General features: G+C 46.9%; 1 protein-coding gene across 1 annotated transcript; it reads left to right on the top strand.

The window, feature by feature from the left end:
* Nucleotides 1-263: 263 nt before the first annotated feature.
* On the top strand, nt 264-18,465 carry nmnat2 (nicotinamide nucleotide adenylyltransferase 2; the record flags this gene model as incomplete). The annotated part of the gene is made up of 11 exons (XM_083991679.1): nt 264-348; nt 6,942-7,030; nt 8,751-8,818; nt 10,343-10,421; nt 11,071-11,197; nt 12,955-13,035; nt 15,358-15,402; nt 15,581-15,657; nt 17,401-17,502; nt 17,604-17,671; nt 18,298-18,465. The coding sequence occupies 11 exons, from the start codon at nt 264-266 to the stop codon at nt 18,398-18,400; spliced, it is 924 nt and encodes a 307-aa protein (XP_083847805.1). The 3' UTR covers nt 18,401-18,465.
* Between the last annotated feature and the right edge of the window lie 2,836 nt (nt 18,466-21,301).

Below are 21,301 nucleotides of genomic sequence, written 5' to 3'. Positions count from 1 at the left end.
CTTCCTCCTCCTCTTCTTCCTCCTCCTCCTCCTCCTCCTCCTCCTCCTCTTCTCCTCTTCTCTCTCTGCGGATCAGAGGATCAGAGGAGCTGCTGCTACTAACAACACACCGACCAGGACCAGGACCAGGACCAGGACCAGGACCAGGACCAGGACTAGAGCTGGACTCAGATATAATATAATATTGCAGTAGAGGAGGAACCAGAGGAACCACCAGCAGCAGCAGCAGCAGCAGCAACAGACCATAATAAGCCACCATCACCATGACGGAGAGCAGCAAGACGCACGTCATCCTGCTGTCCTGCGGCAGCTTCAACCCCGTCACCAAGGGACACGTCCACATGTTCGGTGAGACAGACACACACACCGCTGCTGTGTTAGTGTGTTAGTGTGTATTAATAACAACACTCCGCTGGTGTTATTATTATTATTATGGTCTGTCTGGATGGATGATGAGGTGTGTGTGTGGCGCTGTCCGGCGGGGCGGTGCTGAAAGGAAATGAAACACACAACCAGCTGCTTCTTCTTTACCCGGTCACCAGCTTCACTACCGAGGCCGCAGCTTCTCTGTGTGTGTCGGGGTGTTGTGTTGTTGTGTGTCTGTGTCGGGGTGTTGTGTTGTTGTGTGTCTGTGGCGGTGTGTTGTGTGTCTGTTTTGTGTTATGTGTGTTATTTGTTAGGCTGTCCATCAGCTGCTCTAAACGCCGCTAGTCTTCTCTTCCTGCTCCACAGTTAAAACCAGTTCATTTAAACATAAATTCAAAAGTCAACAACATCTTACAAACAGTGTCGGTGTGTTGTGTTGTGTTGTGTTGTGTTGTGTGTCTGTCGGCGCCGTGACGCGGTGAAAACACGGCGGACGGAGGCCTCGCGCCTCGAGCCTCGCGCCGCGGTGTGGCGCAGCCGGAAATGAAGCCGCTGCACACCGAGACACACACACAACACAACAAGACACACAACACAACACACCGACAACACACAACACAACACAACACAACACACCGCTGGAGCCTCGCACCGTCACACAGATGTTCTCCATCTCCAGATGTGCGCAGCTTCACCGACTCTCTGACCTCATCAATAATCAATAATCAGTAATCACTACTGAGCTCGGCGCTGTGACGTGTGAGTCATCGATCAGTGATCAGCTGCTGATCCACGTCCTTCTTCTCCTCTTTACGGCTTCTCACATCATCCACCAGTTCAATTAACTCACTAGAAGAGGCTTAAAAACTATGAAATGATCCTTTAAAAACATAAACCAATAAGTTATAATCAATGTCACCCAGGGCCGGCCCTAGGATGCTGGTGGCCCCCTAAACCAGGTTTCTGTTTGTGGCCAAACACCAAATCACTGGTTAAAACTGAATACAGACGTGTTTATGCCTCTGAGGTTTGAGGCCATTTTCTCCACTTTTACATATTTTCTTAAATGTATCTTTTTAAGATACTTGCAGATGTAACAATACTCAAGTGTTTTATGTCTAAATATTAGAACCTCCGCTGTAAGCACACTGAGGCCAGTTTGTCCTACAACACTGTAGAAAGAAATAATTTAGGACAAATGCTGGAAATTTGAGGTCTGCTTTTTGAAACATGTCCAATCCCTTGTGAAAACACTCCTTCAGTCATGAGAATGAACTGTTTTGGTGCTTGAAATAGGATATGAATACAGTAATAGATACGTGTAGAAAACAAGTCTAAAATGACATTTTGTAAGAAGCTTTTTGAGCACAAATGTTGTCATTCTGCCGTTCTATTTTCACCAAATGTCTCAAATGTGAGATAAAAGAAGCTGAATATTGACTTCACATTACATATAAAGCTCATAGCTGCACGTGCAGAACTCAGGATGTTTAAACGACTTGATGAACCCCGGTACCTTTCTGATCATGTGGCCCCCCACCTAACGGCTGTGGCCCTAAACAACCACATAGAGGGTTTATGCCAGGGGCCACCGGCACCTGCACCTGTTGGTTCAATGATGGGGATGAATTAAATAAATACAAAGCTGATAATTACGGACAAAGAATAGTGGATAAAATAAAATATCATCATATTGTTCCATCTGATTGTTATTATAACCTTTATTTAACAAGATCAAACTCATAATGAAACTTCAACAACGTAGCCTACAGGTCTGTGAATAAAAGTGAAACCTTCTACAGCTGATGTTTAGAAAAATAAACTAAAATATCATTTAAAAATTAACATCAAATCGTTTTTATTGGTTTTATATTGATTTCAATATGGAAATAGATGATGTGACCCTTTAAAATCTGACACGGAAAGGAGAACACGACACATCACCATGGCAACAGTCTGTCATCGTCCAATCAGAGCGGAGGAGCTGGCTGTCAATCACCTGACGTCGTGCTGACTCATCCCGACCAATCAGAGTGTTCGTTACCGGGACGGCTAAGCTCCGCCCCTTAGAGCGTCGCTGTCATCAACCAGCAGTTAGGGGGCGGAGTCAGGAGTTAGGGGGCGGAGTCAGGAGTTAGGGGGCGGAGTCAGGAGTTAGGGGGCGGGGTCAGATGCTGCCAAGATGGCCGCCACTCTACCACCACCAGCAGCTAGTACCTAGTACCGGGTACTAACCGGGTACTAGCCGGGTACTAACCGGGTACTACCGATACTAAAACATCGTCAGCCGACTGCCGTCCACCGATTGGCCAACGACTGTCGTCACGGGAACCGACCATAGACTGTAAATAAACACAAGACTCGACGCCATGTTTTAAATCGGCCACTGCTCTGAGTAGGGATGGGAACGATTCCAATTCCATTTTCGATTCTGCTTAACGATTCGGTTCTTTATCGATTCTCTTATCGATTCTCATTTGGAAAAAAAAACTTTATTCACGTTTGTACCAGGGCTGCCCCCAAATAGTCGACCAAGCATTACCGACCAAAAAGTCATTAGTCGACCTAAATAAATTTCAACATTTGGAGGCGTGGCTTGTCAAAATTAAGTCTAAATCAATATGACTGAACCATGTGAAAGGTTGAAGGGCTTTTAATTTGAAGGGCCACATACTCGCTGTCAGTTTTTTTTTTTTCTCTACACGGCAGGCCCCTGCGGCTGCGATATCGCTTATCGTTTTGAGCAACTTACGTGTCTGGTTTGGAGACTCAGAAAGAAAAGAAAACAAAGGACTGGAATTGATAAGGGAATCGTTTGCAAAATTGGCAAACGATTCCAAGGAATTGAAACACTGGGAACCGATTCTCAACAAGAATGGGTTTTCGATTCCCATCCCTAGCTCTGTGCGACTACGGCTGTTTTCAGAGCGCATACTACCGTACTGCCTACTGCATACTGCGTTAGTATGTACTGTATACTGCATACTGAATGTGGGAGTCTGCTACTTCAGCAGACCGACACCGTTCACACCACAGTAACAGTATACGAGTTTCCCAGAATGCATTTCACAGCAGCCGGTAGCGGTAGCTGTAAAACAGGTGAACAGCTGTTTTATTTTCCGCTCTAGCGCTGTTATTACGTAACTTTATTAAGTTTTAATATGTTTTCATGAGAGAAAGTAACTGTTTAGATCCCAAATATACGGCCAGTTGATCCAAACGACGGCTGTTTAGAAGTTTGAGACAGCAGCTGGTCTGCAGAGCTGCTCGGCCGGCCAACCTCCGTCCTCATCCCGGGGGAGAAAACCATCGCTAATTAACTTACCTGCAGGTTTTTAGAGGTTTACCACCGGCTGGTTAAAGTATTTTTAGGAGATAAATGTTGGTCTCAGTGATGAAATCTAACAGCTGTATCAGTAGCATTAGTTAGTGTGAATGTAAAGTGAAGCTTCCTGTGTGTATTGGACAGAAGAGCAGCGCTGCCTCGGGGCTCTGGAGCCTACGGACACAAACCACCACATTTACATCAAGAAATACATGTTTTACTATCAACACATCAGTCTGCAGTAAGTTTTATTTTATTAAACTATACAACATAGTTACGCTACACGGCAAAGATACTTCACTACCGTCGTTGGTTACGGTGAGACGTCAGGGGAGCATTGCATTATGGGATACTAACCTCTCTTTATTGATGAAGTTGTTTGTGAAGCAGCAGTGAGTCGTCGTCACCGTCGAGCTGTTCATCATCAGATGGTCTTTGTTGTCATGGTTACAATCGAACCGCTACCACCACTATACTAGGTGTTGCCATAGTAACGGCCTGTGGGCTGGTCTGTGTCACTGACTGAAACTTTAAAACAAAAACTCTCTTAGAGCCGTCACCGTCACTGTCGCTGTCGCCATGGTGACCAAGCAGCCAATAAAGGACCAGTTGATGGGGAGTCGCCTGCAGACCAAACCCAGGGATTAGTCCACCTGCTGCCGCGAGTGGAAACTTGAATTTATGCGTAAACATAGTTGAAAGTGATTTGGTGAAACGTGACTTTGGTGCTTTGCTTATTGATTTGTACATGAAGATACAGGTTTGAAAGATATTAATATCAAATATGGTTGAACAGTGGGGAGGATGTTTAAAGCCATAAACACACCGGTCGACGCCGTGCTGCACCTTTAGGAGTTTGTGCAGCGACGAGTTCTGAATCTGAATCTGAATCTGAATCTGAATCTGAATCTGGGACTTCAGTTGGTACCGACTCAGTTCCCACGGTGATGCTGAGGACTGACTCACCTGAAATCAAACGGTTTCTTCCTCTTCTAGCAGGTTCAGGGAGTTAACGGACGGTTTCTTCCTCTTCTAGCAGGTTCAGGGAGTTAACGGACGGTTTCTTCCTCTTCTAGCAGGTTCAGGGAGTTAACGGACGGTTTCTTCCTCTTCTAGCAGGTTCAGGGAGTTAACGGACGGTTTCTTCCTCTTCTAGCAGGTTCAGGGAGTTAACGGACGGTTTCTTCCTCTTCTAGCAGGTTCAGGGAGTTAACGGACGGTTTCTTCCTCTTCTAGCCGCGTTCAGGGAGTTAACGGACGGTTTCTTCCTCTTCTAGCAGGTTCAGGGAGTTAACGGACGGTTTCTTCCTCTTCTAGCCGCGTTCAGGGAGTTAACGGACGGTTTCTTCCTCTTCTAGCCGCGTTCAGGGAGTTAACGGACGGTTTCTTCCTCTTCTAGCAGGTTCAGGGAGTTAACGGACGGTTTCTTCCTCTTCTAGCCGCGTTCAGGGAGTTAACGGACGGTTTCTTCCTCTTCTAGCAGGTTCAGGGAGTTAACGGACGGTTTCTTCCTCTTCTAGCCGGGTTCAGGGAGTTAACGGACGGGTTCTTCCTCTTCTAGCAGGTTCAGGGAGTTAACGGACGGTTTCTTCCTCTTCTAGCAGGTTCAGGGAGTTAACGGACGGTTTCTTCCTCTTCTAGCAGGTTCAGGGAGTTAACGGACGGGTTCTTCCTCTTCTAGCCGGGTTCAGGGAGTTAACGGACGGTTTCTTCCTCTTCTAGCAGGTTCAGGGAGTTAACGGACGGTTTCTTCCTCTTCTAGCCCGGTTCAGGGAGTTAACGGACGGTTTCTTCCTCTTCTAGCCGCGTTCAGGGAGTTAACGGACGGTTTCTTCCTCTTCTAGCCGCGTTCAGGGAGTTAACGGACGGTTTCTTCCTCTTCTAGCCGCGTTCAGGGAGTTAACGGACGGTTTCTTCCTCTTCTAGCCCGGTTCAGGGAGTTAACGGACGGTTTCTTCCTCTTCTAGCAGGTTCAGGGAGTTAACGGACGGTTTCTTCCTCTTCTAGCCCGGTTCAGGGAGTTAACGGACGGTTTCTTCCTCTTCTAGCAGGTTCAGGGAGTTAACGGACGGTTTCTTCCTCTTCTAGCCGCGTTCAGGGAGTTAACGGACGGTTTCTTCCTCTTCTAGCCCGGTTCAGGGAGTTAACGGACGGTTTCTTCCTCTTCTAGCAGGTTCAGGGAGTTAACGGACGGTTTCTTCCTCTTCTAGCCCGGTTCAGGGAGTTAACGGACGGTTTCTTCCTCTTCTAGCAGGTTCAGGGAGTTAACGGACGGGTTCTTCCTCTTCTAGCCCGGTTCAGGGAGTTAACGGACGGTTTCTTCCTCTTCTAGCAGGTTCAGGGAGTTAACGGACGGTTTCTTCCTCTTCTAGCCCGGTTCAGGGAGTTAACGGACGGGTTCTTCCTCTTCTAGCCCGGTTCAGGGAGTTAAGGGACGGTTTCTTCCTCTTCTAGCAGGTTCAGGGAGTTAACGGACGGTTTCTTCCTCTTCTAGCCGCGTTCAGGGAGTTAACGGACGGTTTCTTCCTCTTCTAGCAGGTTCAGGGAGTTAACGGACGGTTTCTTCCTCTTCTAGCCCGGTTCAGGGAGTTAACGGACGGTTTCTTCCTCTTCTAGCCGCGTTCAGGGAGTTAACGGACGGTTTCTTCCTCTTCTAGCCGCGTTCAGGGAGTTAACGGACGGTTTCTTCCTCTTCTAGCAGGTTCAGGGAGTTAACGGACGGTTTCTTCCTCTTCTAGCCCGGTTCAGGGAGTTAACGGACGGGTTCTTCCTCTTCTAGCAGGTTCAGGGAGTTAACGGACGGTTTCTTCCTCTTCTAGCAGGTTCAGGGAGTTAACGGACGGGTTCTTCCTCTTCTAGCAGGTTCAGGGAGTTAACGGACGGTTTCTTCCTCTTCTAGCAGGTTCAGGGAGTTAACGGACGGGTTCTTCCTCTTCTAGCCCGGTTCAGGGAGTTAACGGCGTCGGAGGGTTTGGGTTGTAACGAGAACTCTTCTGTCTGTGAAGAGTTCCTCCTCCTGTTCCCTCTGACGTTTAAACAGAGGACGACTCCTCATCATGAACACTATCTATCTATCTACACCAACCAGGACAATAAATATGAAACATTTGACTTATTAACACATTCTTTATGAATAAAATAACTTTAATTTCCAAACAAAGACACAAAAAACTACAGAAAACAGCTGCTGTTGCATACTGGTACCGGTTGCCTGTAACCTGTGTGTGTCTGTCTATGTGTGTGTTTGCAGAGAAAGCCAGAGAATATCTGCACAAAACGGGGCGATTCATCGTGATCGGAGGCATCATCTCACCGGTGCACGACTCCTACGGGAAACCGGTGAGTAGAAGACATCACAGAAACACTGAGACACTGAGACAGGAAGCTGATGAAGCTGATGAAGCTCATCACCAGGGATTTCCCCAGATGTCAGAGTGTTTGTGTGAGCAGAGTGAATCCTGCTGAGCCTGAACAGACAGATACACACTCTGAACAGCAGCAGCAGCAGCAGCAGCAGCAGCAGCAGCAGAGAGGTAGAGAGGCAGCAGCTCCATGTTCAGAGTGTGTATCTGTCTGAACATGGAGCTGCAGCAGCATCAACAGCAGCAGCAGCAGCTAACTATAGTTATAAACACTCATAAATGATCATAATGTTTTATAACAATAATCACAACACACTATAAAGCATTTTATTATGACTTATAAGGTCAGGTATTATAATGCAGCTCCGTGTTCAGACAGATACACACTCTGAACATGCAGCTGCTGCTGTTTAGAGTGTGTGTAGCTGTCTGAACACAGAGCTGCAGCCTCTCTGCTGCTGCTGCTGGTGTTACTGTAATGCTGCAGCAGCTCCATGTTCAGACAGATACACCCTCTGAACACGGAGCTGCAGCCTCTCTGCCTCTCTGCTGCTGGTGTTTAGAGAGTGTGTATCTGTCTGAACACAGAGCTGCAGCCTCTCTGCCTCTCTGCTGCTGTGTGTTTTCCTCTCTGCTTCTTGTTTAGAGAGTGTGTATCTGTCTGAACATGCAGCTGCAGCCTCTCTGCCTCTCTGCTGCTGGTGTTAATGCTGCTGTGTGTTTTCCTCTCTGCTTCTACAGGAATTAATGAAGGTCTTGTCCTAGTTTTGCGGCGGCTGCTTCTACAGAAACATGAATTATAGATGAAGCAGCAGCAGCAGCAGCAGCAGCATCAGGCCTCTGCTGCTCCCTGATGCTGAGGCTCACACACACACATCAGTCATGACCTCGTTAATGACATCATCACTACCTGAGACACACCTGACTCCTCCTGTCCTCACACACACACACACACACACACACACACACACACACACACACACACACACACACACACACACACACACACACACACACACGTCCACTAGAGGCGCCGTGGAGCGGTGGATTGTAAACTGGGTCTCTGTTGTGTTGTTTAATCACAGTGAAGTCAGTGATGCTGCATGAAGACACACTGCTGCTGCTGGTTACTACGGTAACCGCTGGTTACTACAGTAACTGCTGCTGCTGCTGGTTACTACAGTAACTGCTGCTGCTGCTGGTTACTACAGTAACTGCTGCTGCTGCTGGTTACTACAGTAACTGCCATAACACAACACAACTCCAGCTGTAGTGGAGTCTAACTCTCACCTGAAACAAGGTTCAGACTTGTTCAGACTGAAACAGTGTTATAGAACGATAGATAGATAGATAGATAGATAGATAGATAGATAGATAGATAGATAGATAGATAGATAGATAGATAGATAGATAGATAGATAGATAGATAGAACGATAGATAGATAGATAGATAGATAGATAGATAGATAGATAGATAGATAGATAGATAGATAGATAGATAGATGCTACATAATACATAATAGTAGCGCTATAAAAATGATTGCACAAACTTCAGCCTCAAGCAGCATTAAGGAATGTGATGGTCATCCACCATTAACATGTGGACTGACTGTGTGTGTGTGTGTGTGTGTGTGTGTGTGTGTGTGTGTGTGTGTGTGTGTGTGTGTGTGTGTGTGTGTGTGTGTGTGTGTGTGCAGGGCTTGGTGTCCAGCAGACATCGCCTCACCATGTGCCAGATGGCCGTCCAGTCCTCTGATTGGATCAGGTGAGTAAAGACAAGACAAGGCAAGGCAATTTTATTTGTATAGCCTGTTTCTACCACCAGTTTCTCTCAAAGGGCTTTACATCCCATCATAACAACATCCTCTGTCCTTGGACCCTCACATCCACTGAGGAAAAACTCCATGGAAAACCCTTTAGGACAGACCAGCTTAATGGGAGGACTGGATGGCAGACTGGTTCATAGGAAGAGAGGGCAGACCAGCTTAATGGGAGGACTGGATGGCAGACTGGTTCATAGGAAGAGAGGACAGACCAGCTTAATGGGAGGACTGGATGGCAGACTGGTTCATAGGAAGAGAGGACAGACCAGCTTAATGGGAGGACTGGTTCATAGGAAGAGAGGACAGACCAGCTTAATGGGAGGACTGGATGGCAGACTGGTTCATAGGAAGAGAGGGCAGACCAGCTTAATGGGAGGACTGGATGGCAGACTGGTTCATAGGAAGGGAGAGCAGACCAGCTTAATGGGAGGACTGGATGGCAGACTGGTTCATAGGAAGGGAGGGCAGACCAGCTTAATGGGAGGACTGGATGGCAGACTGGTTCATAGGAAGAGAGGACAGACCAGCTTAATGGGAGGACTGGATGGCAGACTGGTTCATAGGAAGAGAGGGCAGACCAGCTTAATGGGAGGACTGGATGGCAGACTGGTTCATAGGAAGAGAGGACAGACCAGCTTAATGGGAGGACTGGATGGCAGACTGGTTCATAGGAAGAGAGGGCAGACCAGCTTAATGGGAGGACTGGATGGCAGACTGGTTCATAGGAAGAGAGGGCAGACCAGCTTAATGGGAGGACTGGATGGCAGACTGGTTCATGGGAAGAGAGGACAGACCAGCTTAATGGGAGGACTGGATGGCAGACTGGTTCATAGGAAGAGAGGACAGACCAGCTTAATGGGAGGACTGGATGGCAGACTGGTTCATGGGAAGAGAGGACAGACCAGCTTAATGGGAGGACTGGATGGCAGACTGGTTCATAGGAAGAGAGGACAGACCAGCTTAATGGGAGGACTGGATGGCAGACTGGTTCATGGGAAGAGAGGACAGACCAGCTTAATGGGAGGACTGGATGGCAGACTGGTTCATAGGAAGAGAGGACAGACCAGCTTAATGGGAGGACTGGATGGCAGACTGGTTCATAGGAAGGGAGGGCAGACCAGCTTAATGGGAGGACTGGATGGCAGACTGGTTCATAGGAAGAGAGGACAGACCAGCTTAAGGGATGATGTCACATCCTTCTCTGCACCAATCAGCTTCTAGCAACACGTGACAGCTGACTGGTGTTGGACTTCCTGTCAACAACAACGATTCACTGTTCAACATGTTTATTTTCCTCCCTTTTCATGAATATTTCAACAACTAATATTCTTCCCACTAGGCTTTTATTATGAAAGGGCAACAGGAAGTGGTAGTTTTCTGATAGATGAGTGAGTTACAGTGTGTGTGTGTGTGTGTGTGTGTGTGTGTGTGTGTGTGTGTGTGTGTGTGTGTGTGTGTGTGTGTAGAGTGGACCCGTGGGAGTGTTACCAGGACACCTGGCAGACGACCTGCAGCGTCCTGGAGCATCACCGCGACCTGATGAAGGTGAGACGCCGCGCTCTTCCTCTTCCTCTTCCTCTTCCTCTTCCTCACCGGACGCCGCGCTGACGTTCACGCTGACCCAGAGTCAGATAGATAGATAGATAGATAGATAGATAGATAGATAGATAGATAGAACGATAGAACGATAGATTTTTAAAATCCACTCCGCTGCTGCTCTCTGTGCACCCGGACCACAGCAGCAGATCGTATGTGAGGGTGATGTCCTGCAGGAAACACTGGTCTGCTCCATGACTATACTAAATAAATGTGCCTATTCAAAATCATTGTGCTAATATTTCAGTGTGCACTCTGCTTTATCTGTCTGTTTTACAGGTTAAAGCAAACTGATGTGAAACAGTTTTTCCCCTCCAAAAAAACAAAACAAAGATTATTTAGAGGAATGCACACCAGAGAGAGTATCTGAAGAATTTAAATAAGAGAAGTGTTCAGAAGTGTTTTTTTTTTGTAAATGACTAATCGTCAACCAAAAAATAATCGTTAGATTAGTCAAAAGATTAATCGTTAGACTAATCGACTAATCGAAAAAATAGTCGATAGATTAATCGGGAGGAAAATAATCGTTTGGGTCAGCCCTGATGATGATGATGAAGATGATGATGATGATTATGATGCTGCTGCTCTTCCTCCTCAGAGAGTCACCGGCTGCATCCTGTCCAACGTCAACACGCCGTCTACGACTCCTGTGATTGGTCAGCCACAGAACCAGACTCCTCCCATCTACCAGAACCACAACAACATGAACCACAAGCCCACGGCCGGTGAGTCAACAACAACACACAACAACACACAACAACATGAACCACAAGCCCACGGCCGGTGAGTCAACAACAACACACAACAACACACAACAACATGAACCACAACAACACGGCCGGTGAGTCAACAACAACACAAACAGCTGGAGCTTCATTTATCAAAGAGGGTGTAAAACTGCTACTAAGTTTTTGCGTACGGCGAAAAGATGAAAATGGCGCAAACCCAAAATATTTACACCTTTTTCAGATCAGTCAAACTGTGCGTACGCACAACTACGCAATTTCTCTTTGATAAATCACACCGGACCCAAGAATGGTGCACACGTGAACACACCTCCCCCGCCCCCGGAACGCCTATATACAACTATATATGGTCAGCACGTGCATATTTAATTAGCCATGTGGCTCTGTGGAGCAGCAACAAAGTGACAACAAAGACAACGGGAAAGAAAGCGAGATACATGGCATCGGGCAATAACTCAGTCAGAAAAATGATCTTGCATTTTAATAAGCTACAATAAAAACAAAAACCTCCCAAATCTCAACAAAAGGGAGCAGAAAGAAGAAGAATCTTATGTAATCTGCCCCTTTATCCCAGAAAATCTTTTCTTTCTTTTTACCTAGATGTTAAAACAATGTAGGAAGCAGGACGATAGTTACTATTACTTTGCACGCCTTCCCACTACACAGTTACAGCTCTACTGGACTCGGTTTGGGTCATTTTCCATTACAGCTGAGTCCTTCACAGTTCCTCCTCAGAGCCGCGTTGTCTCACTCTTTATTCTCTCGTCAGCTCCAAACACACGTGCACCTCGTTAACTCAGGTGACAGAATAATAACAGTCTCAGTAGCTGCAGATCAGTGTGCGCTGCTGCCGGTGTGTTTTTAAACTGGGCGGGTTTGATCCTTGTCAGACGTCACACTAGAGTGTGTAAAAGCAAAAAAGCAAAATCCTCAATCCGCTCTGTTTATCAATTAACATAAAGCCTCGTGTTATTATAGAGCGGGTTGGATTGCCAGCATCAACGGTCCACCACTGCCACTAGCCTACTTACTTCAAAAGATCCTACTGTGCTCTTCTAAATTTCATTTCATTTCATTTCTTTATTTATTGAATTGGGACAGTGCACATTCATCAACACGGACGCATTAAGCATCAGTGTAAATGTGCCGGACTTCACACAACTGCTAAATTTCAGCCGCAGTCCCAAGGCAGGTTTCTAAAAGACATAAACACAGAAGACTTTAAAACCTTGTGATGACGAGTCATACAGTGGACAACTACATGACAGAGCACAGACAGACAATATCAAGGCAATACAGACGCAGACAAACAAAATAAGAACAGACTATTTAACCCGCATAAGAACAATATCCCATATGCCCCGGGAACAGACATCAGATTAAACAGTATTTAAGCTAATATTTAAGCTAAATGTACTCCGTGCTCCTCTCTCCCTCTCACACTGCAGTTCTCTGACTCAGCAACGGTGTCGCCAATTCCTCCTTTTCATCAAAACAGGCGTAAATCACGGTACGCCAGGGTCAAAATGGGTGTAAATGTCCGCACTTTTCCCCGTCAGGTTTTGGCTTGATAGATCCCAAATTTGGCGGAGAAAAGTGCGTACACACAAAACGAGGGGAAAAGGGTGTAAAAAAAGGTGAATCCACAATGATGAATGAGGCCCCACACACATCCACACCTAGTGACATGACGATGAGGATGATGATGACGCTGCTCTTCCTCCTCCTCTCTCTAGTCAAACTGTGGGGGAAGGTCAGTGAGAGTCTGGGGAAGATCTGCTGCGTCCGTCCTCACGTCGACCGCTTCACCTTCGTCGGTGAGTCAATCTGGTTCCGACTGGTTCTTCTCTTCACAGCCAATCACCAGCCTGCACTCTGACCTCACAGCAGCCAATCACCAGCCTGCATTCTGACCTCACAGCAGCCAATCACCAGCCTGCATTCTGACCTCACAGCAGCCAATCACCAGCCTGCATTCTGACCTCACAGCAGCCAATCACCAGCCTGCATTCTGACCTCACAGCAGCCAATCACCAGCCTGCACTCTGACCTCACAGCAGCCAATCACCAGCCTGCATTCTGACCTCACAGCAGCCAATCACCAGCCTGCATTCTGACCTCACAGCAGCCAATCACCAGCCTGCACTCTGACCTCACAGCAGACAGCCATTTTTGTACTTTTATCTTACTTGATCTCAAATTTGCACTGTCCTTGCACTTTCCTCCTCAATTATGCTTGTGTATGTGATTTTGTTGCGGTGGTCAGCTGTAGAAACAGAATTGCCCTATGGGATAAATAAAGTAATCTCAACTCAGCTCAACTCAACTCAACAATCACCAGCAGGGTTAGGGTTGGAACACACCCTCCGGTCCCCCTTTTTGAAGAGAGGGACCACCACCCCGGTCTGCCAGTCCAGAGACTCTGTCCCCGACCGCCACGCGATGCTGCAGAGGTGTGTCAGCTACGACAGCCCCGCAACATCCAGAGACTTGAGGTACTCAGGGCGGATCTCATCCACCCCCGGTGCCTTGCCACTGAGGAGCTTCTGGACTACCTCAGTGACTTCAGCTTGGGTGATGAATGAATCAACCTCTGAGTCCTCAGCCTCTGCTTTGTTACCAAACTCGAGCTGGCAGACCCTCGGACCGTAGTAGGTGGACCTCCCCTGACGATAGCTCTGTTTAGCTCGTTGTGGTAACTTCAAAAATGATCGGGAACACGTTGGAAGAATTGTGCATTTATTTCCAGTATTATAAAAAAAACATACAACACTGGCAACTAGGTCACACACACGGCTGCACTGCTGAACCCCCGGAAAAACAACAACACCCCCCTTCCCAGAATGCCCTGCTCACGTATCGCGTGAAACCCTAGCCCCTCCCACATGACAGAATCACAGCAACAGGCTGAGCCTGTAACAGCTTCCTCTATGGAAGACGTGTCAGTGGGATTGAGGAGATCCTCGAAGTATTCCTTCCACCGCCCGACGATGTCATCAGTCGAGGTCAACAGCTCCCCTCCTCCACTGTAAACAGTGTTGGCGGAGCACTGCTTCCCCCTCCTGAGGCGTCGGATGGTTTGCCAGAATTTCCTCGAGGCCGACCGGTAGTCCTCCTCCATGGCCTCCCCGAACTTTTCCCAGACCCGAGTTTTTGCTTCCGTGACCGCCCGGGCTGCCGTCCGCTTGGCCTGCCGGTACCCGTCAGCTGCCTCGGGAGTCCCCCGAGCTAGCCAGGCTCGGTAGGACTCCTTCTTCAGCTTGACGGCATCCCTTACTTCCCGTGTCCACCACCAGGTTCGGGGATTGCCGCCGCGACAGGCACCGGAGACCTTACGGCCACAGCTCCGGACGGCCGCATCAACGATGGAAGTGGAGAACATGGTCCATTCGGACTCAATGTCTCCGGCCTCCCTCGGAATCCGGTCAAAGCTCTCCCGGAGGTGGGAGTTGAAGACCTCCCTGACAGGGGATTCTGCCAGACGTTCCCAGCAGACCCTCACGATACGCTTGGGTCTTCCAGGTCTGACCAGCTTCCTCCCCTGCCAGCGGATCCAACTCACCACCAGGTGGTGATCAGTTGACAGCTCAGGAGCTCAGGCTCTTTCCCCCCCAGCGAGGTGACATCCCATGTCCCTAAAGCCAGAGTCGTTGTCCGGGGATCGGGTCGCCGGGGCCCCCGCCCACGGCTGCCACCCAGAGCACACGGCATCGACCCCTCATGGTCCTTCCTGCGGGTGGTGAGCCGACTGGAAGGCCGGCTGGGTTAGGGTTGGGGGCCCACGTCGCTCCTTCGGGCAGAAACCGGCCACCAGACGCTCGCCTGCGAGCCCCGAGCCCCGGCCTGGCTCCAGGGCCGATCCGGGCAACGTGAACTTCCTCGGTATTACTTTTCTCATGAGGGGCTTTGGAACCGCTCTTAGTCTGACCCGTCACCTAGGACCTGGTTGCCCTGGGAGACGCTACCAGGGGCATTAAGGCTCCTAGGGTCATTCAGGTGCTCAAACTCCTCCACCACGGTGAGGTGGCGGTTCAAGGAGGGGAGTCTCCTGATAAAACATGTTGTGGGCGTTAAGACGGTGAAACATGTGAGAGTTGGTGAACTGATTGGTGTGTTGTGTTGCTGTGTTTGACCCTCAGATGAGAACGCCAACCTGGGCACCGCCATGAGGTACGAGGAGATCGGTGAGTGACTCAACGTCTGGTTTCCTTCCTGTTGTTTCTGAACTCCTTCTGATTGGTTGGATGGCTGGTTGGTTTGTGTGTGTGTGTGTGTGTGTTTGTGTGTCTGTATCCAGTAAACGTGCGGTGGTTTACTGAGTGCGTGTCTCTCTCCTCCTGCCTGTTTGTTTGTCGTCTGTAGAGTTGCGCATCTTGCTCCTGTGTGGCAGTGATCTCCTGGAGTCCTTCTGCATCCCTGGCCTGTGGAAGGACAGTGATGTAAGCACCTGTAGCCCCGCCCCCTCCGTCCTGTAGCCCCGCCCCCTATGTCCTGTAGCCCCACCCCCTCGGCGCTTACCTCGTCGCAATGGGCTCTATGCACAGCTCCACCACTTCCTGAATTTAAGGCAGGTCCTTCATTTCCTGTCTTACATTATTGGACAAACTGATTAATCCAGGTGTGTGTGACCATTGTGACTACTCAGACACACCTGGATTAATCAGTTTGTCCAATAATGTAAGACAGGAAATGGAGGACCTGCCTTAAATTCAGGAAGTGTCGGAGCTGTGCATAGAGCCCATTAGAGCACTGTAAAAGAGAGTAAGGACACCTCCATTGACTCCCGTGGTTAAAGCTTCATGCCCCCTAGTGGCAGGATATGGGTATTGCAAAAGCGCCCAGAAAACCCATTCACTCCAATGTATGTGTGTTGCCCACTTGATGAAAATGGCCGTGTTTTTGTTTTTAGGTGTCTTGGTCATATCAAATTACACTTATAATTTGTTTATTACAAAATGTAGATTGAAACATTCATGTAGAAAACTGTTTTTTTTTTACTGGCCTATGTGTTAATGTTTATCTGTAAAGGATCCTCAATGATGCTATTAACGTGGGTGATCTATAAATGTCCTTAAATTATTGAAAACACCACACTGCTCATTCACCAACAATGCAGAGATGTCAGTTCTTTTGCAAAACCCATATTCCTCCATCAGGAGGCGCTTCCATTGGACCGATGCTGTCCTTACTCTCTTTTACAGAGCTCTAGTCGCAATGATCGACAGGTCATTCCGATGTTGTTGAAGGAAAGCAAAGGAGATAAACAGTAAAAATAACTCTAAAACACAACGTGAGCAGAGGAAACGTCAGTTAGTGAAGTTAAACCTCAGTGTAGAAAACTACTGCATGTACATGTATGAAATATATGTACATATAAAGTAAAAACATATATGTGAATATTATATATGAAATCTATTAGTAACTGGAACAACTTCATATATTGACATATATGTTTAGCCCATACAAATATGTATGTTTATGTATTACAGATATATGTTACATGAATATATATCCAGTCTGTCAGTGTGTTGGTGGTTTATGCAGCTAGATAAAACATAGACATGTGCAGCTCACAACTTGTCCACCAGAGCGTTGTGGAGTTGTTGGATTGTGTTTGATGAGGGAAACCAAGACATCCCATAATGAGCCTCCGTAGCGTAGCTCTGAGCAGCTCACGGCTCTGCTCCACCGTTCTAAAAACAGCTTGCACAGACAATTAAAGGTAACGAACCTACTGCTATGACTATAGGGATTATGGTGATGGGCCAATTTGACTAAATGTTGAACTATCCCTTTAAGGATGAACTTAGACTCAAGTTAATAATCAATAATTTGTTGAGCCTCCTGCTGTGATCGTCAATAACCAGCGTGTAGAGTCTGGTCCAGATGAGGCGACATCTGTTCTGATCGATGTCTAATAACTGATCGATAAAACAGTTGTAAACTATTGATCAGTAAACTATCGATCAGTCTGTAAACTATCGATCAGTCTGTAAACTATCGATCAGTCTGTAAACTATCGATCAGTCTGTAAACTATCGATCAGCTCTGTAAACTATCGATCAGTCTGTAAACTATTGATCAGCTCTGTAAACTATCGATCAGTCTGTAAACTATTGATCAGCTCTGTAAACTATCGATCAGTCTGTAAACTATTGATCAGCTCTGTCCGTCCGTTCCAGATGGAGGTGATCGTCGGGGACTTTGGGATCGTGGTCGTTCCTCGTGACGGCGCCGACACGGAGCGGATCATGAACCACTCGTCCATCCTCCGCAAGTACAAGGTCAGAACCAGAGTCACTGAGGGGGGGTCGAGACCACGCCCCCTTCACACACTCACCTGTCTGTGTGTGTGTGTGTGTGTGTCTGTGTGTGTGTGTTGCAGGACAACATCACCGTGGTCAACGATGCGATGAATCATCCTCTGGCCATCGTCAGCTCCACTAAGAGCAGGTGAGGATGAAAACATCGTTGTTACTCATCGTTACCACAGCTCGTTGTTACAGTTAGAGCTCTGTAAAAGAGAGTAAGGACACCACCATTGACCCCCGTGGTAAGCCTCATGCCCCCTAGTGGCAGGATATGGGTATTGCAAAAGTGCCCAGAAAACCCATTCACTCCAATGTATGTGTGTTGCCCACTGGCTGGTAAATTGATGAAAACGGCCGTGTTTTTGTTTTTAGGTGTCTTGGTCATATCAGATTATACTTAGAATTTGTTTATTACAAAATGTAGATTGAAACATTCATGTAGAAAACTGTTTGTGTTTTTTTTTTACTGGCCTATGTGTTAATGTTTATCTGTAAAGGATCCTCAATGATGCTATTAACGTAGGTGATCTATAAATGTCCTTAAATTATTGAAAACACCACACTGCTCATTCACCAACAATGCAGAGATGTCAGTTCTTTTGCAAAACTCCACCACATATTCCTCCACCAGGAGGCGCTGCCATTGGACCAATGCTGTCACTACTCTCTTTACCACTGCTCTAGTTACAGTAGATGACTCATTGATGACTCACTGATGACTCACTGATGACTCCCCCCCCCCCCCCCCAACCCCCCCCCCCCCCTCAGACTGGCGCTGCAGCACGGCGACGGCCACGTTGTCGACTACCTGAGTCAGCCGGTCATCGACTACATCCTGCAGAGTCAGCTGTACATCAACGCCTCGGGGTAGAGAGCTGCAGGGCCGAGCCGCATGAAACCAGCCCAGCTACCTACAACAACAACAACAACCATCGTTGATATAAATATTTACCCCCCCCCCCCCCCCCCTAAAAGAAAACAACAACAACTACAACAGCTTCTCCTCGTCTGTGTCATTTACTCTTTGAACTGTCGCTTGTCAACAGGAGCTTCATGTCCCTTCATAGGGTTAACCCTAACCCTTCTGTCTGTGTCATGTGACTCTACCATCAGGGAGGGGGGGGGGGGGCAAGAGGGGGGGCTGAGGGAGGGGGGGTCTGGAGGTGAGGGAGGGGGTGTAGGGGGGGGGGGCAGGGGCTAAGGGGGGGGGATAAGGGCTGCAGAGTTGTCACTGTTTCACTGTTTCTCTGTTTCTGTCTTTGTAAATGTACTGGGGGGGTTGGGATGGGATGGGGGGGTTGGGGGGGTCGTGCTCGATCCGTCCAATGGGCTTCATGCAGGAGCTGCTCAGACTGCACCTGATTGGTTCTTCACGCAGGTAGAAAACGAAGGTGAGGTTTAGGCTCCGCCCACTCTGCGACTGTCAGAAAGCGCTCGATGCTCGACGTGTTTCAGTTTGACGTCTTGCACGGGGGGGGGGGGGGGTTGTTTTACTTTGCAAACATTGGGGATGTTTTATTTTGAAAACCCTGAGGTTATGTTTTATTTTGAAAAACTTGTGTCGTATGTTTTATTTTGAAAACTTGCAGGGGTTATTTTTTACGTTGAAAACTCTGACTGGGATTGTTTTATTTTGAAAACGTGTCTTTTATTTTGAAACCTCTGGGCTTGCATTGTTGTGTGGACAGATGGAGCGATGATGAAGATGATGATGATGATGATGATGATGATGATGATGATGATGATGATGATGGTGGAGGGGAGGGAAAGGGTGTGTGTGTGTGTGTGTGTTTCCTCTTGTTGCTCCTGGTTACGCTGCATGCTTCGACAGTTCGGTTCTGGCATGAATGTTACTCAACTTGGTAGAAAATAAATTAATGATCTGTTGTGATCGTGTTTGCAAGAAAAAACAAGAAAAAAAAACAAAAACAAAACAACGTCAACCAAAAAACAAACAAACAAACGGTGGATTTATTCTGATGATAAATATAAATATAAATATAAACATCCACATCCAGTGGGATCGTCAGCGCCCACGTCGCCATTTTCTATTCACACTGTAAATGTGCATCAACGCCTCATCTGTCTGCAGCGAGTGTGTGTGTGTGAAAGAGAGAGTGTGTGTGTGTGAAAGAGAGAGCATGTGTGTGTGTGTGTGTGAAAGAGAGAGTGTGTGTGTGTGTGTGTGTGTGTGTGTGTGTGTGTGTGTGTGTGTGTGTGTCAGTTGTAGCTCGTAGCTGAAGATGAATCCTGTTTTCTGTATTAATCTGCTTTCTGTTGCTTCGACTTGTTTTGATTGTAAACTGTGTTGCACTCTTAAAACCATGTGTCATTTTTAATGTGTGAGAGATAATTATTATTATAATAATCATTATATATTATTAAATATGATCAACAATACTTAATACTTTAAGACAACTCTTCAGTCAGAGCAGTTTCTCTTTCTTTAGTGAATGCATTAGACGTCCGTACATGTCGACATTATAAGTTGATAGTTTTATAAAGACGAGAGTGTCGACTGGTTCACGGTTATTATTCAACCTCTGGAACTGAAGCAGCTGCATCTTTCAGCAGAGTTAGGGTTAGTACAGTGTCTACAGGAGCTGCCATCTCATTGGTTGTACAGGAGCTGCCATCTGATTGGTTGTTCAGGAGCTGCCATCTGATTGGTTGTTCAGGAGCTGCCAACTGATTGGTCAACTCCGGACAGGCCCTTACGTTCAGGTAAATACAGTGTGGACGACTTTGTGTGGAAGTGTTTCATGTTTTGTGATAATAAACCTGAGACAACACAGTGTTTTATTTTACATTCTGTTCTCCTGAAGTAAAAAATATATATCGATGTGAAGTAACTGAAGTAAAACCCAGGAAAACTGGTGCAAAACTACAACTTTTATCAATTCAGGTATGGTTTGTTGAAACAACGACTTAGTTGAAGCTTCCGTACATCCAAACGTGTGCTCGTGTAGAAATAAAGACAAACTCTTTTTCTTTTATGAGACAAAGTGATTTTTATGTGAAAGAGTAAAGATACATATAAATATTTCTGACACATTAACAACAAATAAAAACACTGGATTAATGAAAAGGTAAAAAACTGAAACTGTACAGTTATAAATAGAGTTCTCTTACAGTCACACACACACACACACACACACACACTCACACTCAGGATCGTCAGATGGATTAAGTTCATGTTCATACTAAAGGAGCAGCAGGGGGCGGCACTGAGCTGTTCACTGCAACAACATCCTCGTCGTTATGCTGCCTTCATGTGCAATGGGACAGATGGTATTTTCCACTTGTGACCTGGTATTTACCAGTGCGTTGTGTTCATGTGCTTTTGTTGTTGTACAGAGAAAATAAAGATGGTGGACACACAGATTCAGACTTGTTACTTGGGTAAAACCATAGATATATGACACGTGTGGCATCTATGTGTATATATCTATGGGGTAAAACAATCTTGGATTGCCTATTCATCTCTTACAGCACGAAGATGAATTATCAAAACTCAAACGATAAATATTAATATTCATGGTGATTTAGCACTGGCTATTTGGCTTTTTTTTTTTTTACTGTACATGCACGCATACATAAAGTGAATAGCTGCTAACTGTTTTCTAAAGGCTTGCCTTGCTTACTATTAACGAATCTTGCGTTGCTTGCCGCCATGTTGAAAAGGTCAAAGGTCAAAGGTTATTCTCATCCCGGCAGCTCGGGCATCAAAACATTCTACGTGTTGCCCAGTGGAAAATACCACATGAGAGGG

Source organism: Trachurus trachurus (genome assembly GCF_905171665.1).
Source record: "Trachurus trachurus genome assembly, chromosome: 17".
NCBI lineage: Eukaryota > Metazoa > Chordata > Actinopteri > Carangiformes > Carangidae > Trachurus > Trachurus trachurus.
The sequence above is the reverse complement of the archived record's forward strand: the minus strand, read 5'-3'. Positions and strand labels throughout refer to the sequence as shown.